This window comes from Pseudophryne corroboree, chromosome 6 (assembly GCF_028390025.1).
Source record: "Pseudophryne corroboree isolate aPseCor3 chromosome 6, aPseCor3.hap2, whole genome shotgun sequence".
Taxonomy (NCBI): Eukaryota; Metazoa; Chordata; class Amphibia; order Anura; family Myobatrachidae; genus Pseudophryne; species Pseudophryne corroboree.
In genome coordinates this window covers 472,995,083-473,011,513 of record NC_086449.1, presented here as the reverse complement: position 1 = coordinate 473,011,513, position 16,431 = coordinate 472,995,083, and the positions used below count along the sequence as shown (strand labels likewise).

At 40.1% G+C, this 16,431-nt stretch overlaps 1 protein-coding gene across 1 annotated transcript in view; it reads left to right on the top strand.

The window, feature by feature from the left end:
* The window catches only part of CFTR (CF transmembrane conductance regulator), a 256,140-nt gene extending 240,324 nt beyond the window's left edge, over nucleotides 1-15,816 (top strand). The window contains exons 24-27 of the mRNA XM_063927222.1: nucleotides 8,432-8,521; nucleotides 9,112-9,284; nucleotides 9,371-9,476; nucleotides 12,740-15,816. Coding sequence (XP_063783292.1) covers nucleotides 8,432-8,521; nucleotides 9,112-9,284; nucleotides 9,371-9,476; nucleotides 12,740-12,946 — 576 coding nt within the window. The 3' untranslated portion in view covers nucleotides 12,947-15,816. The remainder of the gene's footprint in view (nucleotides 1-8,431; nucleotides 8,522-9,111; nucleotides 9,285-9,370; nucleotides 9,477-12,739) is intronic.
* The last annotated feature ends 615 nt before the right edge of the window (nucleotides 15,817-16,431 follow it).

Genomic DNA, 16,431 nt, shown 5'->3' with positions numbered 1-16,431 from the left:
CTTGCCCTGATAAGGCTGCTTTCCTCTTTTACTCTACCCTTACATCTGTCCTTGATGCTTTTGCTCCAGCAATTGCTTTCAATCTGTCATCATCCTCACCCCAAAACTAGCACGTTAGAGTTGCCTGCTACATCCAAAGATGTTCCCACACTGTGGTACAACATTAAAGAAAATCTTGTTTGCTCTTTGACTTCCTTCACTTCAAATATATGCTCTCCTATTACAGCTCTGCTCTTTTTCTCTCCAGTTTAATTTCAAATCACTTATTTTATTTTCTTCCAATCCTCCATCCTCGCCACCTCAATGCTCTCTTCAGGTCCTAATTGTTTGTTTCTCTTACCTATTCTAAAACTAAACACCTTGTGACTTTTTCAACAATCCACATACATACGCTGCATTGACTTTTGTACCACAATAAAAAAACGAAGAACGGGGACAGAAGAGAAGCAATGCTAATTGATTTGCAGAGATACTGGGCCTGAATCTTAGTCACACATCATGAGGTGACAGTTCCTGACATCTCCAGCCCATATCCGTCCATATTCTGTTTTGGGCGTATCTATGCAGCAGCACCATCACTAATAAAGAGAGGGCAGCCATATTCACTAGCAATGGTACTTACACCTACCACATGCTTGGTGCAGAGTATGCAACTGAAAATATCATGCACTGGCATTTGCGCAACTCTGACAACACGCCCCCAAAATACACTGAACTGTTACATGCAAACGCACATTTTTTGCCACCCAGTAATGCCCATTCTGTTGTCAGTAAAAGGCAAGTCAGTAAAAGGCAATTCATGCAGTAGCTGCTCTAAGTTTTGTATGACTGCAGTGAGACATGCACAGCTTACTAAAACATTGCCCGATGTGGCCGCATTCGGATTGCAGGGCAGCCCTCACCAGATTTTCCCACCTGTTTGCTAACACCTTCAGTAGCAATGGTTACTCTAATTGTCATACAATATATGGATCTATCTTTCTACCATGCAGCAAAATAGCTGTGAGTTTTGCTTTGCCAATGTGAGGATTATATCTGTTCTCATCAAATCGTCTCACAGTGTTTACATTAGAGCCAGTTTTATTTGCTGTAATGAAGTATGAAAACGTGTCTTTCTCATTGATCTCAGACAGTGTTAGCAAATATGAGTCATATCATCTAACGGAAGCATGGTGCAACAGTTTTATATGTGTGTCTGTGTGTGTGTATTTATATATTCCACAGTATTTAATCACAAAATGATATCACTAGAACATCAATAACATAGAATGTCAATATAACCACTGTATAGAGGTTACACTGCCCAATACTTGCCTATGCTTCCTCATTCTGCAGGAGACTCCCTGAAATAGTAGCAATCTCCCTGACTCCCTGAATAGTCCAGCAATCTCCTTGATTGCACCTTATCCCCATTGTGCAGCTGTTACATTCTTGGGGGGGGGGGGGGGGGGGACGACACATAAATCACAGATACATACATTCAAATGGGAACATCAGTGCCAATACCCTGCATGGGTTATAAGACACAATGATCCCTATGGCTACATGCATTTTAAATTAAAGTTTCTCGTGGCCACTTTTCATTATATGGAACATCTTGTAAAGCACAGTACACGAACAATACAGCAAAATATCAGTGTATTTTCTTCAACTAGTAGATCTTACTAACTTTGGGGATCATTTACATTTGGATGTAAGTCATTTTCATGACACGCCTCTCAGATGTAGCAGTACACGCCCGCGCTGATAGATGTTACTTTCACAATCTCCCTGAAATGCTTTTTTCAAAAGTAGGCAAGTATGGGATGTCTGCATATCCTTTAGTGAACCGATTGGTTGATTGGTAAAGATCCTTTAAAATAGTGGAAAAGGGACAAGGACCTAATAGTGTAGAGTGCAATATCCAATCACCATGGTGCAAAAAGAAATGTGTACGAGAGAACAGCATACATGTATTTATCAGTCAGCCTTTTGGACCTCTGCTGACTGGGGTTACTTTGGAATCAAATGTTCTCCAGTGTTCACAGTGTTGGTAGCAGATGTCTACTACTGTAGCTCTTGGAATTTCATTACCCCAATGTACAATTGTGATGTGTGGGATGTGGAGTGTAGGGAATTAATATAAGGACCATGTGTTTATAAAATGCAAGTTAGTGTACCAAATTAAAAAAAAAATCTTTAAAGCTTATCTGTTACTTGTTGATTTCTTCCACTGTTTTTAAACATAAGTATCCTCTTGGCCGATTAGAGTTCTATGAGGTTTGAAATGATATTCAGTCACCTGTGCAGAGACGGAGCTCACTAGCAGATCACCCATGCCCAGAGCCCAATGCACTGGGGCCCCTACCCACTCATTCATGGGAATAAAAAAAAAACAAGCATAACGTACCTCTCCTGTGGTCCCGCACCATCTCGCCATGTGACAGTGAATGGTTGTCAGTACTCTGATTAGTGGATATCTTCATCCATTCACCAATACACCTGGGCTGTTGCCTCACTCTGGAGGAACCAGCCTCGGTAGCAGATGTCTTCTGCCCCTGCTCCCAAGCCACTAGAATCATGGTGTCCTGGGCAGCTGCCTAGTGTGTTCATACATTAAGATTACTCTGGTCATGCCGCCTCCTTATTCTTAAAGATATATAAAAACTATTTGTAGCATATGCTTGAAAGAAAACAAAATGAGTTCCTAATGTTCATGCATCTTTCTACATTTGTTTTGCAGATAGCATGCAAATACTTTTCATTTTCCTCTAATATGGTTTTGGAAAGTGTGAAAAATTGTTAGGGAAGGAATTAAAAATTCCACAACACTGTTTCTAAGTGGAGCTTTCTGGTGTACACAATTGGCAACAGAGGACAAGCTGATTATGTGGAAGGTTCAGGAATTTGATAAGCTTGCCCAAAGCCATACTGTAATTTTTCAGCGTACACTTGAAGGTTTGTAGTTGAGAGAAAGGCAGTTAGTTGTATTTGATGCTATATACCTATTTCATACTTAGAAAATTTGATATTAGGTTCTGGCGGAACATGTATTGGAATTCATTTTAAACTTGCTGTAATGCCTGGCCTTGCTTGGATTTTATTTAGCATCTTTATTTATCCTCTCTGTCTCCAGTCCCCCTTTTCTCCGTTCCCTCTCCCCTACTGGCACTTTCAGAGTTCCTTGTGCCCATTTATATGCCTCAGAACCCTTGTACCCTTTATATGGCATCAGAGCCACTTCATATGTCATAAGAGACTCCTCATGTCCTTTTATAACCCATCAGATCTGAGTCACTCATGCTTCATGGTGCTTATTTGCCAGAGCTCCCTCATGCCCCTTTATTGCCATAGCCCCCTCATACCCAGAATAAAAGTTACTTTTCTGCAAGGCTGATCAATATTGGAAGATGGGGACATTTTCCATGACAAAAATAGGTAAAATCTTAAGAACCTGGTCCAGTTGGCTACTCTGCACAGGTTGCATAAATCAATGACACATGAATCATGCTGAGTAATAAATCACCAGCCAATCACAATATTCCATTTGTGTCACTCCTTATAAAATGAATTGAACCCCTGCAGATAAACTTTTTTACCAAATAGAATTGCACCAGGCATTACTGACATGACACTCCTCCAATCCCTGTGCTCAAAAAACATACATTGTCCCAGGTAATGATGTGTTCTTTTATCTCCAGTCACAATCCCCTTACTTCTCTTGCTGGGTATGATTTACATACAGGGATTAGACAAAAATATGGAAACGTCATGCCGATGGCATGCGTGAATTAGATGTGCATTTTCAACGTCAAACCAGACGTGGCACCACAGTAGTTCGTGTTTCCTGTATGAGGGTAAACCTGTTGAGGTGGTTGTAGGTCTTCGTTGCTCTGTTGACATTGTTCTGTGCAGGCATTAGTGAATCATGTCTGAGCTCATGGACTTTCAGAGAGGGCACATTGTTGATGCCAGCCTAGTGGGTATGTCTGTGTATTTTTGGGATATAATGAGGAACTGTTAAAGGTAGTGACGGCATATACCATTTCCAGAAACACATCATCAGCTAAACATCAGCATGGACGAAAGTGTAAACTGATAGCCAGAGACAGAAGGGCATTGAGGATGATTGTGGCAAAAAATAATAAGACAACCACTGCAAAAGTGACTGCTGAGCTAAATTCCCGTGTTACACACCCAGTGCCTTCAATAACAGTGAGGAGGGAACTCTACAAGTGCGATATTCATGGGCGAGCTGAAGTTGCCAAACCACTGGTAAACCTGGCGAATGTCAAGAAACGGAGAGATTGGTGTAATGCTTATAAATCGTAGACTGCTGAATTATGGACGACTATCATATGGTCACCTGAATCACCTTTCATGCTGTTCCCAATCATAGGATGAGTTTACGAGTAAAAAAACACAGAGCCAAGTGTATGTTCAGGACTATCTGGTGCCATGAGTGAAGCATGGTGGGGGGTCGGTGATGATTTGGCCAACCACGGTTCAGTCACTGCCATGGACTATGTAGACATTTTGGTTGACCAGGTCCATCCCATGGTGCAGACATTGTTTCCGGCAAGTGATGCCTGGTACCAAGATGATCAGGCATCGATTCATGCAGCTCATGTCGTCCAATCGTGGTTTTCTGAGCATGCAGACAAGTTGTCTCATCTTTCCCCAATTACCAGACCTCAATATCATAGATTCCTGTGATTGGTTTTGGAGAACAGGGTTCAGTCACATTATCCGCCTCCAACATCACACCGGGAAATTGAGCAAGTTTTGCATGAAGAATGGTTTAAGATTCCATTGTCGACCATCCAGGACTTATGTTTATCCATTCGAAGTAGAATTCAGGCAGTCTTGCATGCCAACGGCAGTCCTACACATTATTAGATAATAAAATCATTCTTTTCCTAGGTGTTTCCATATTTTTGTATGTATCAACTAACTAACAGTATTTCTTGTCCTCTCCTTCACAGACTAAGGTCCACCTCGCCCAATTGCCAATCTTTCTGTCTTTTCTATAATGTCACCCACCAGCCTGTGGGGGAGATGTACTAAGCAGTGAAAATAGTGGAGAAGTGAGCCAGTTGAGAAGTTGCCCATGGCAACCAATCAGCATTGAAGTAATATTTATAATTTGCATTCTAGAAAATTATACAGAGCAGCTGATTGGTTGCCATGGGCAATCTCTCCACTGGCTTACTTCTTCACTCTTTTCACTGCTTAGTATATTATTATTATTATTATCCTTTATTTATATGGCACCACAAGGGTTCCGCAGCGCCCAATTACAGAGTACATATGCACATAATCAAAACAGGAAAACAGTGACTTACAGTTGAAGACAATATAGGACAAGTACAGGGTAACTAAGCATAACTACACCAGTAAATGACAGAGTTCCAAGGTGGCCAAAAAACTGCGGGATTTGGGCAGTTGAGGATTATTAAAGTAAGAAAAGGATAAGCACATGAGGGAAGAGGGCCCTACTCGTGAGAGCTTACATTCTAAGGGGAGGGGTAGACAGACAGGGGTAAAACAAATGATTGATGACCTAGCTAGACTTGAAAAATGGTCAAGAACATGGCAACTACAGTTTAATGCTAAAAAATGCAAAATCATGCACTTGGGTCTCAAAAACCCAAAGGCTAAATATAGTATCAAGGGTACTATAATGGAAACTACTGAGGAGGAAAGGGATTTAGGAGTCACTATTTCAAGTGACTTAAAGGCAGGAAAGCAATGCAACAAAGCAATGAGAAAGGCAAGTCAGATGCTTGGTTGCATAGGAAGAGGAATCAGTAGCAGGAAAAGAGAAGTAATAATGCCACTGTATAGGTCATTGGTGCGGCCTCATCTGGAATACTGTGTCCAGTTCTGGAGACCATATCTCCAGAAGGATATAAATACATTAGAGAGTGTACAAAGAAGGGCAACTAAAATGGTGCATGGCCTACATCACAAAACTTACCCGGAAAGGCTAAAAGATCTTAACATGTATAGTATGGAGGAGAGAAGGGAAAGGGGAGATATGATAGAAACTTTTAAATATACCAAAGGTTTTAACAAAGTTCAGGGGGGAAACATTCTTCAAAGGAAGAGAAGTATTAGAACTCGAGGACATACACTGAAACTGGAGGGAGGCAGGTTCAGGGGAAATTTAAGGAAAAATGACTTCACAGAAAGGGTAGTGGATAAGTGGAATAGCCTCCCATCAGAGGTGGTAGAGGCCAAGACTGTAGAGCAATTTAAACATGCTTAGGATAGGCATATGAATATCCTTACAAAGAATTAAGGTTCAAAAAGGGTTGAGATTACCTAAAGGATAAAAAAAAGGGGCAGACTAGATGGGCCAAGTGGTTCTTATCTGCCGTCAAATTCTATGTTTCTATGTTTCTATGACACAAATGTGGTACATAGAGAACGTGGAACAGTGGGTTAGGATGAGATTTGGCTGGGTTTGGTAAAGAAGTGGGTCTTAAGAGCCCGTTTGAAGTTTTGTAGAGAGGTGGAGAGTCTGAGGGGGAGTCTGTGTGTTTGTAACATTGCACTGATTGATGCCTGGTAATTAAATGGAGTACACCTGGGCTGTTTCCTTTGCTTGTGTCCAACAAATGTGATGTGACAAAAGTATTTAGAGGAAACAGTCAAAGGTTTACACAGCAGCAGAGAGGCCCTTGGATTACAGAAACTGTCCATATGGGATTGCCAAGCCTCCTGAGTAAGGACAGATCTCTCAATTTCTGTACTGTATGGAGGAATCCCGGATGGGTGGTATAAAAAATGTATTTGTCTTTGGCTACCTGCACTCAAAGCTTTAGGTTGTACCACCCATGAAATTGGATAAGTCCATCGTTCACAAGAACAGGTCCCACCCTCCCTATGACTTCTTCATGGTGCAGAAGTGACTTTCATATATAAATTCACATATTCTTAAATACAACTGTGATTACCACTAAACACTAATATCAGCAATTTAACAGATACTTTTTATTTAGAATTAAGCAAGTAAGAAAAAGCATTATACTGTATTATTTTGTTTTGTATAATAATTTGCCCAGTATTAGTGATAGATATATGAAAGAGCATCATAGTGATCTACAATACAGAGAGCATTGTTGTAACTGCCATACAATAAAGAGAGCATCCAAAAGAGTGAGACACAATACAGACTTCATGCTGGTGAGTAGCATACAATACAGTAGCATCCCAGTGACTGATGTAACACAGAGAGCATCTTAATAAGTAATATACAGTACAGAGAACATCCTAGTGATTGAAATTTAATACAGTTAGCATTCTTGTGATTATGAACATTACAGAGTGCATCCCAGTAACCGTCATGAAATAGAATACATCCTAGTATGCATTATAAAATACAGCATTCATCCTAGTGACCTCCATACTATACAGAATGCAAACTATTGACCACCATACAATACAGAGTGTATCTTAGGTGATGCAGGAGGTACACAGCAAAGTATTTCTGGATAATACCCTGCAATGACTCCAAAGCAGTTCGGGAACGGGTGAGACAGGTTCACGGTTAAGTTATTGCATGCACAGGAACCAAGCCAATGCGTTTCGAGCTATCAGGAGCTCTTATTCAAGGCAAGACTTGCCATTGCAGGGTATTATCCGGACATACACTGCTGTTTACCACCTGCGGCTCCTACATCTCCAGCTGGGTACGGTCCACTTTACTTTATTGCACCACCACTAAGCTCTATGTGAGCCTAGGACATTATTTTTATTATTTTGTCTTATTACAACTTGAAATAAGCTGGTTTTATAATTTGTTTGTGCCATTCTATGAGCTAACTATAATTTGTATTGTTTTGTGTGATGTGGAGCTAGTAATAGACATGCAACTCCTTTGTTATCCATATCTCACTCATATACTATTCCCATATGGTTATCATAGAATTCTAATCATATTGCTATATAATAAACTGTCATTCATTGCTTAGCACAGAAGTTTTGACTATTTTCTATTATTATATACACATATCGCCAGAGGTCATTGTTCCTATATTTTTTGCTTAGTTTATTTCTGTGTTCTTGGGGTACCTGGTGTATTGAATACTCAGGCTTGCTTTGTTGTTGAGTGTGCATTATAGATACTGTATCTCTTTACACATAGATCTCTCAGTAAAATGAAGAGAACTGTTAATATGAGGAACAGTTTGTAAGAGTTTTGTAAGAGTTATGCAAGGCATATCATTTGTAAATGGATGCCATTTATAATCAAGTGCTTAACAATTACCTTCTTTCAAATAAAGGAGGAAACAGATTTCGCTTTTCTGTAATAAGTGTTGGCACAACATCGTCACAAGGAAGTCTTATTTTACCCACGTTTATACACCTCATAAGACGCATGACACTACTTTACAAAAAAGCTGAAAGCTGTTCGTGATCCTGTTTCTTCTACTATCCCCCACAGAAAGTATTCATATTTTCTGGAACGATTAGAAAAAATCTGGACCCCTATGGGAAATACAGTGATGAAGAGATCTGGAAAGTTGCTGAAGAGGTAAAGCTACACACTGGTCCTATATGCGTGATGAGGATTACAAAATTACCAGTGGTGACAATGAGCTGCATTGTGAACATCTTGATAAAATGACAAATAACAAAGACTGCTTGCTGGATGTGTGCTGCCATATACTCAGCCTGCCAAAGGACTTACTTAAGAACAGTACAGTGTTTTCTTTACTGAGAAGTCACACAGTTTACATTATTTTTCTGTGTGGTGATGCCACCTTGTGGTTAGACAGAGTGACTTCATGTCTGAGAAAATGATCCTATATATTAAAGTTGTGTATGTTGTGAAAGTCTGAACTTACCAGAGAACAGTATCATGTGACATACCCCGTCCTTTGTGTTCCTGCACAAGACACTTGTCTCTGTAAACTGTATTGTTCAGCAGCTTCCTGTATGCCTCTGGAGGTGGAGATACGTTAGTGGAATGTTAGCAAATATTTAAAAAGAGAATTCATTAACACAATTATTTTGGCACATCCTTATTTACTAGAAATGTTTATGATTTATTCATGTTAAGGCAAAACACTATTAAATACAATGCACAGTTAATAAGAATGGGTTTCACAATTCTCTCTGTAGGTTGGATTGAAGTCCATAATTGAGCAGTTTCCAGGTCAGCTGGATTTCGTCCTCCTGGATGGCGGATGTGTACTAAGCCATGGCCACAAACAGCTGGTGTGCCTGGCCAGATCAGTTCTTAGCAAAGCAAAAATTCTCCTGCTGGATGAACCTAGTGCTCATCTGGATCCCATGTAAGTTTGTCAATACAGCTGATATGGTCAAGTTTTAAATGGCATCAAATACATTAATTAATGATGTGAATCTTATTTTATTTCAGAACTTTTCAGATTATTAGGAAAACTCTAAAGCATGCATTTGCTAATTGTACCGTCATCCTGTCTGAGCACAGGCTGGAGGCCCTGCTGGAGTGTCAGTACTTCCTGGTAAGTTAGTGCCACATATACATTGTCCTAACATGGGTCTTCTGATCATGCACAGGGATCTTCTGATCATGCACAGGGGTCTTCTGATCATGCACAGGGGTCTTCTGACCATGCACAGGGGTCTTCTGATCATGCACAGGGGTCTTCTGACCATGCACACGGGTCTTCTGATCATGCACAGGGGTCTTCTGATCATGCACAGGGGTCTTCTGATCATGCACATGGGTCTTCTGATCATGCACAGGGGTCTTCTGATCATGCACAGGGGTCTTCTGGTCATGCACAGGGGTCTTCTGATCATGCACATGGGTCTTCTGATCATGCACAGGGATCTTCTGATCATGCACATGGATCTTCTGATCATGCACAGGGGTCTTCTGATCATGCACATGGGTCTTCTGATCATGCACATGGGTCTTCTGATCATGCACAGGGGTCTTCTGATCATGCACAGGGGTCTTCTGATCATGCACAGGGGTCTTCTGATCATGCACATAGGTGAAGAACCACTGGTCCAGAGTATTGTGGTGCACAATAAAATGAATCTACAGGGGGGTTTATGTATGTATATACAAGTTTGTAAAAAGTTTGAAAACAAAAACAACACCTTTGTAACTCTTATCTCTGCAAGTTCAAATCCCCTTTTCCCATCGATATTTCATCACGCGTCCCACGTCATGTTACCCATTTTTCGGCTATTTAGAGAAAATGATCTGAAATATGACGTCTTTCTTACTCATATATTCTTGTTTAAAAACATCTAAATACATTAACATTCATTGGGTGGGGTATCCCGGGTTACTGTATCCTGTCAATTTTACATTTTAGTAAGGATATTCCCTACTTTTCACCTAGTCTAGAGCTAGAAACTAAAATCTGTTTTAACTAATGTACATTTCTAATTTAATAGCAAAACATTGATGCTGTGGGTTTTTATCCCATGTGAAACTATTTTTGGCCAACTCGTGACTAATTTAATCTGTCCCTATGACTCACAAGAAATAGCAGTGCAACGGGGCCCACACCTTCACTATGCACCCAAATTGTACCCGCCCCAGAGGAGCTGAGGACGCAGCAGAGCAGAGAGTTGTGCATGTACTGTATATAAGGCACTGTCCAGGTCTATTTGGAATAGTATAAATTGGAGACACAATTACCTGACATAATATGGTCATGGGCAAGTGATGTGGGGGAGATTGATGGGAGACATGATATGGGGGGAATTAAAGATATAAAATAGGGTTCAGTATATTATGTCTACATTCAGAATAATAACATTCATTAGGCCGACATGAGAATGTGGCCGTTATGTGTGCACTGAACATGCCAATATGTTCATAGTATCTCCACCAAGCATGTTAATACTGATGCATGGTTGAATTGCTGACAGTCCCTTTTTAATGTGAGTCTATCCCTAACCCTAACAGTAATGCTAACACTAATGCAAATGTAGACTTTTTCACTAAGCATTTCATATATCGACATTAAGTTGACATTTTAACCATGTAGACATCATGAATGTTGACATGTCAAAATGGTGACACCAGCGCAACTGCATAACATTAATACCTTCAAAAGAAAGCAAAAAACAGTTACCTGCTGTTTGGTGGTGGAGAGTGGATTTTTTCAGATACTCAGGAGGAGCAACACCATTGTACGGTTGACACATTGAGATGTAGTTGCTTTAATTTAAGCAAATTCATATTTTTATAGTATGTATGCAAGGGTGTATTAAGAGAGGAGGGGGCCCATGTGCAATTTTCGTCCCCTCCTCTACAGCCTGCAGCACAGTAGACTCTGAACACTAGGGGCCAAATGTAATAGAGTGAGAGTTTCAGAAAGTGAGAGATTTGGTAAGGTTTTGCAGTTTATTTTTAAGTGGCAATCATTTACACCGCAAAACCAGGTTGATCTTGCTGTGTAAATGATTGTCACTTTAAAAAAAAACTGCAAAACCTTACCAAATCTCTCACTTTCTGAAACTCTCACTCTATTACATTTGGCCCTAGGGGCAGTATTCCGTTGTTTGAAAAGTCAGTTGGGTGTCTGTTTTTTCCTAATAGACAGGAAAAAACAGACACCCAACCGACTTTTCAAACAACTGAATTCCTCCCTAGGAGTACTAGTAGACTACAGCATTGTGCCTGAGTCTACTGCACATGCACATATCTCTGGGAAATGTTCTGGCGGCCATTTTCCTGGTGTTTTTCCTTCTGCTCATGATCAAAATAGTTGCTTTGCCATTTTCCCTGTGATTTGTGCAGCCCAGTTGCCGCCAAAACAGGAATCAGGAGAGGTACTGTAAGTATTAAAAAAAAATGGGTGTGTGGTGTGGGCCCCCCTGGACTTAGGACCCTACGTGCACCGCACAACCTCTACCTATCATAGCTACACCACTGTATGTATGCTGGTTTCAGGGGCAAACGCAGGATTTATAAGGGGGGTTTTCCGGGTGTGTTTGTGCATATAGCAGCATTTAATAGCAGCACTGAGATGCGTATGCATCACGTTATGCAACTCTCAGTCACAGATAATGGATAGCAGGAACATCCCATGTTAGGAATGACGTGATGTGACCACAATATAGGACACGTCTATAGGACACGTCACAATATAGGACACATCTATAGGACACGTCATTCTGACCCGATTGCACGCTGCAGTTTATCGCAATGGTGCGATCGGGTCAGAACTGTGCATGCGCCACAAGTGGGAGCTTATTGGCTGCTGCCTTTATCACCTTGCACATATCACTGGTTTATCACTTCCTTATCCCTTCTCCAGGTTAATACATCTGCCCCAGAGAGAGATGTAGAATACTGATGGAGAGAAAGATAAATGTAGAGAGACACTGCAGATAGATAGAAACCCCCTAGGGAGATAGAGACTGTAGATACTGTAGATAGATGGAAACCAAGAGAGAGATAATGTAGCTAGATCGCACACAAAGCTAAAACATACTTCCTCTGAAGGACCCCAGCTCCTGAGTGCACTGTTGACATTGGGACCGCCGGGACCCTACAGGCGGTCCTTGTGATTGCCTCCCCCTGCCATCATTTTGTATGAGAAGGTTCATGATACTCATGGAGTTTCCATCGTTTTTAGTAAAAACTATATGAAGAAATAGTTAAAATGAGTAAATGTTAGCACTTTCAAATAGTGCTTTTATGTTTTGATCAGATTACATTTGAAAATATGTAATTTTAAACTAATACTGCATACTGTATAATTGTAGGTTTAAAACATGTTTATCGCTCTTTCAGGTAATAGAAGAGAATACAGTGCGGCAGTACGATTCTATACAGAAATTGATGAACGAAAAGAGTTTCTTCAAGCAGGCCATGAGTCATTCTGACCGCTTAAAACTATTTCCACTACACCGCAGAAACTCCAGTAAGAGGAAATCAAGACCCAAGATCACTGCCTTGCAGGAAGAAACAGAAGAAGAAGTACAAGAGACCAGGCTCTGATCAAGTACAAAACATCATCTAGAAACTAGAAATGATTTGCCCCTTCTCCCTGGTAATGAAGAAGTCAGTCAGGAAAAGCAATGTAACATTGGGCATAATAGTCCATTACAGCATTTGAAATGACTCAGTTGTGGTGCGGTGTCTCATATTATACTACCATACATAATACAGTGCCTGCAATCTGTAATATTCAAATCTCACCTTATGATAACAGAACCCAATATTTGTGTAGGTACTTTACTGTATATATGGCATGTTTCTGTCTCTCTCTGTAACTGTGTGATGTTAAAGCCAATTTACACTTTTCTGTAGAAACGTGCATATAATGTGATGAGTAGAGGAGGTATTGTATGTTCACCCTGGCACGTGCCAGCAAGGTACTGTACATGCCAGTTACCTACAGTACAAATAGCAATTCACATCTCTTCAAGTTTACCCATCTGTAGATAGATTTATCAGTTTTTTTTCTATAGGATTATGAAAATGTTACTTTTTGTGTCCTACATTACAGTTTAGAACCATGAGTCTTGCACATTTAGAGAATCAAGATCTTAAATAGATATAGATGACTTATCGATTGACTTTTCAGATAATCTGCCAATAACTGATAAATCTATGTAATAAGGACAGATTAACACTTCTATCACAACATTTGTGTAACCTGCACATCCATTCCAAAAGACTGTATTATCAATGGGTTAATAAATCTGGCCAATGAGGGTGCACATCTGCCACCATGACTGCTGGACACAGAATGAGAATTCTCTGCATCTGTTTTCCTGGGCAGAATAATCTGGACCATATGTGATGCTGTAGGACTTGAGCTCACAAGCAGTTCTACTGTGCATTTCTAATTGTTCTGCATTTATTTTTCCTAAGATCTGAATGCAAAGGAACCTCAAATAAAATGTTGAAAATAGGTGAAAAATGCAAAGAAAACAACTCAGCTGTGTACTGTAAACTAATTTATTTAGTTGGAAATTTGCAAATCTTGCGAGCAAGTGTCCCTACTTGCATGGTTGTCCAATTTGTGGGACTTCTCTCCAGGGGATCATGGAGGGGAGGAACAAGGGGCTACAGCTTTAAAAATGAACTGCATGATCACGGCACCGCCCCTGCAAAATGTATCTTTGATCTTTTTTTGGAGGGGAAAAAAGCTGTGTCGCCATCCTTAAAGCATGGAGTGCTCGTGGAATTGTGCTCCTTTCAGCATCATGGTTTTCACTGTTACAACTCATGAATGACCCTAACATTGTAGATCTTCTTTTTATTTTCCCACTTGACTACTCTCCTAGAATGTCTATAAGTATTCCTGGACTAGCCCAGGATGCTGCCTAATTGCCTAGTTTAGGGCATGGGGGTTTCATTCAAAATTTGCTTTGAATTTCATCAACATATCCCCAGCAAAATGACACCAATGACCACATAGCGCAGTGGAGGTTAGGGTCATAATGACATGAATCATGTGATTTGTTTTCTGTGCATCAAAAAAAAGAAAGCACAAAAGTTAAATGGTCCACTTATTAATGTTTCTCAGTAAAATACAGCATGTAGTGGGTGCAAAGGGAGAGTGCGTTATACCCTTGGCAATACTGAAACCCCATTACTGCTACTTCCTGTTTACAGAAAGAAAGACAGTATATTAAGAAAAAGGTTATTTTTATTGCTTGCACTAACTTATTGCCTTTGGTAATATTTTTACTGCCATCCTTACAAGGTTTATTTTTTGTTCTATAGCAATTCTTTTTTTTAGTGTCAGAGATTTTTTATGTTTTTTTTGCCGGACTGTTCAAGAAACTACATACAGAGACATGAAGGCATTAGCAGTAGCTATGAATTTTTAGATATTTAATTTAGTTACCTAGATACAATTATTATTTACACTCCAATTTCCATAGTTATATATGGTACTTTATTTTCATAATGACAGTAGATGACAGTATTTATTAACAATGCTAATGCCTTAGAATACCTTTAGAACCCTCAGCATCCTGTAGCGTTAAAAATGTAAACATTTCCTATTATAGAAAGGTAGATTTGTATATATGATTTTAAATGAAGGTTTGGAATAAAGGTGACAGAAGGTTTTATGTTTCATGTTCAGGAATATATGCAAAGCAATAGTTTATATTTATTAGAATGCCCAGTTATGTCTTGAATTGCTTAATTGTACATCATAGAATAAGGTTATACTGTAGTATCACTGCCATAATTCTCTTCCTTTACTGGGTATTGGGTACTTATGGTAAACCCCATTAGAAACTTTTACTAGCAGGAACAAGTTAGGGTAGTGTGTATGTCATCCCTTGTAAAAGAGAAGAAATGCACATAGCTATATGATGGTGTAGCAAACACAAAAAATACATACATGAGCGATTAAAGAGCAACAGTTACCTACATAAAGTAGAAGATCCATTTGTGGATTGAGCTAATATTCCTAAAAATTCAGCCTACCAGTTTCTTAGGAACTGGTCATGTCCCCAAGGCACTACTTAACTATAGATGGGAAGATCGGAGACTGGGATTAACATCAAAATAATTAACAGCACTGGGAGGAAGATTTGGGTTATCAGGATACTACCTAATACCTATTATAATAGGCACCACTAATTCCCTTCATGCGAATACCGGCCTCTGATAAACCATAGTAATACATTGTTAAAATTCTTCTGGAGGGAATTGAATAAAAAAAAATATATATACATTGAATACTTTTTGATTGATTCTATAAATTATATTAAAATTAGATTAGCACACAAAGCATCTGCCATAATTGTGTGTCGGCAACAAGTTCAGGTAATAATAAGAATTTACTTACCGATAATTCTATTTCTCGAGTCCGTAGTGGATGCTGGGGTTCCTGAAAGGACCATGGGGAATAGCGGCTCCGCAGGAGACAGGGCACAAAAAGTAAAGCTTTAGGATCAGGTGGTGTGCACTGGCTCCTCCCCCTATGACCCTCCTCCAAGCCTCAGTTAGGTACTGTGCCCGGACGAGCGTACACAATAAGGAAGGATTTATGAATCCCGGGTAAGACTCATACCAGCCACACCAATCACACTGTACAACCTGTGGTCTGAACCCAGTTAACAGTATGATAACAGCGGAGCCTCTGAAAAGATGGCTCACAACAATAATAACCCGATTTTTGTAACTATGTACAAGTAATGCAGATAATCCGCACTTGGGATGGGCGCCCAGCATCCACTACGGACTCCGAGAAATAGAATTATCGGTAAGTAAATTCTTATTTTCTCTATCGTCCTAGTGGATGCTGGGGTTCCTGAAAGGACCATGGGGATTATACCAAAGCTCCCAAACGGGCGGGAGAGTGCGGATGACTCTGCAGCACCGAATGAGAGAACTCCAGGTCCTCCTTAGCCAGGGTATCAAATTTGTAGGATTTTACAAACGTGTTTGCCCCTGACTAAATAGCCGCTCGGCAAAGTTGTAAAGCCGAGACCCCTCGGGCAGCCGCCCAAGAT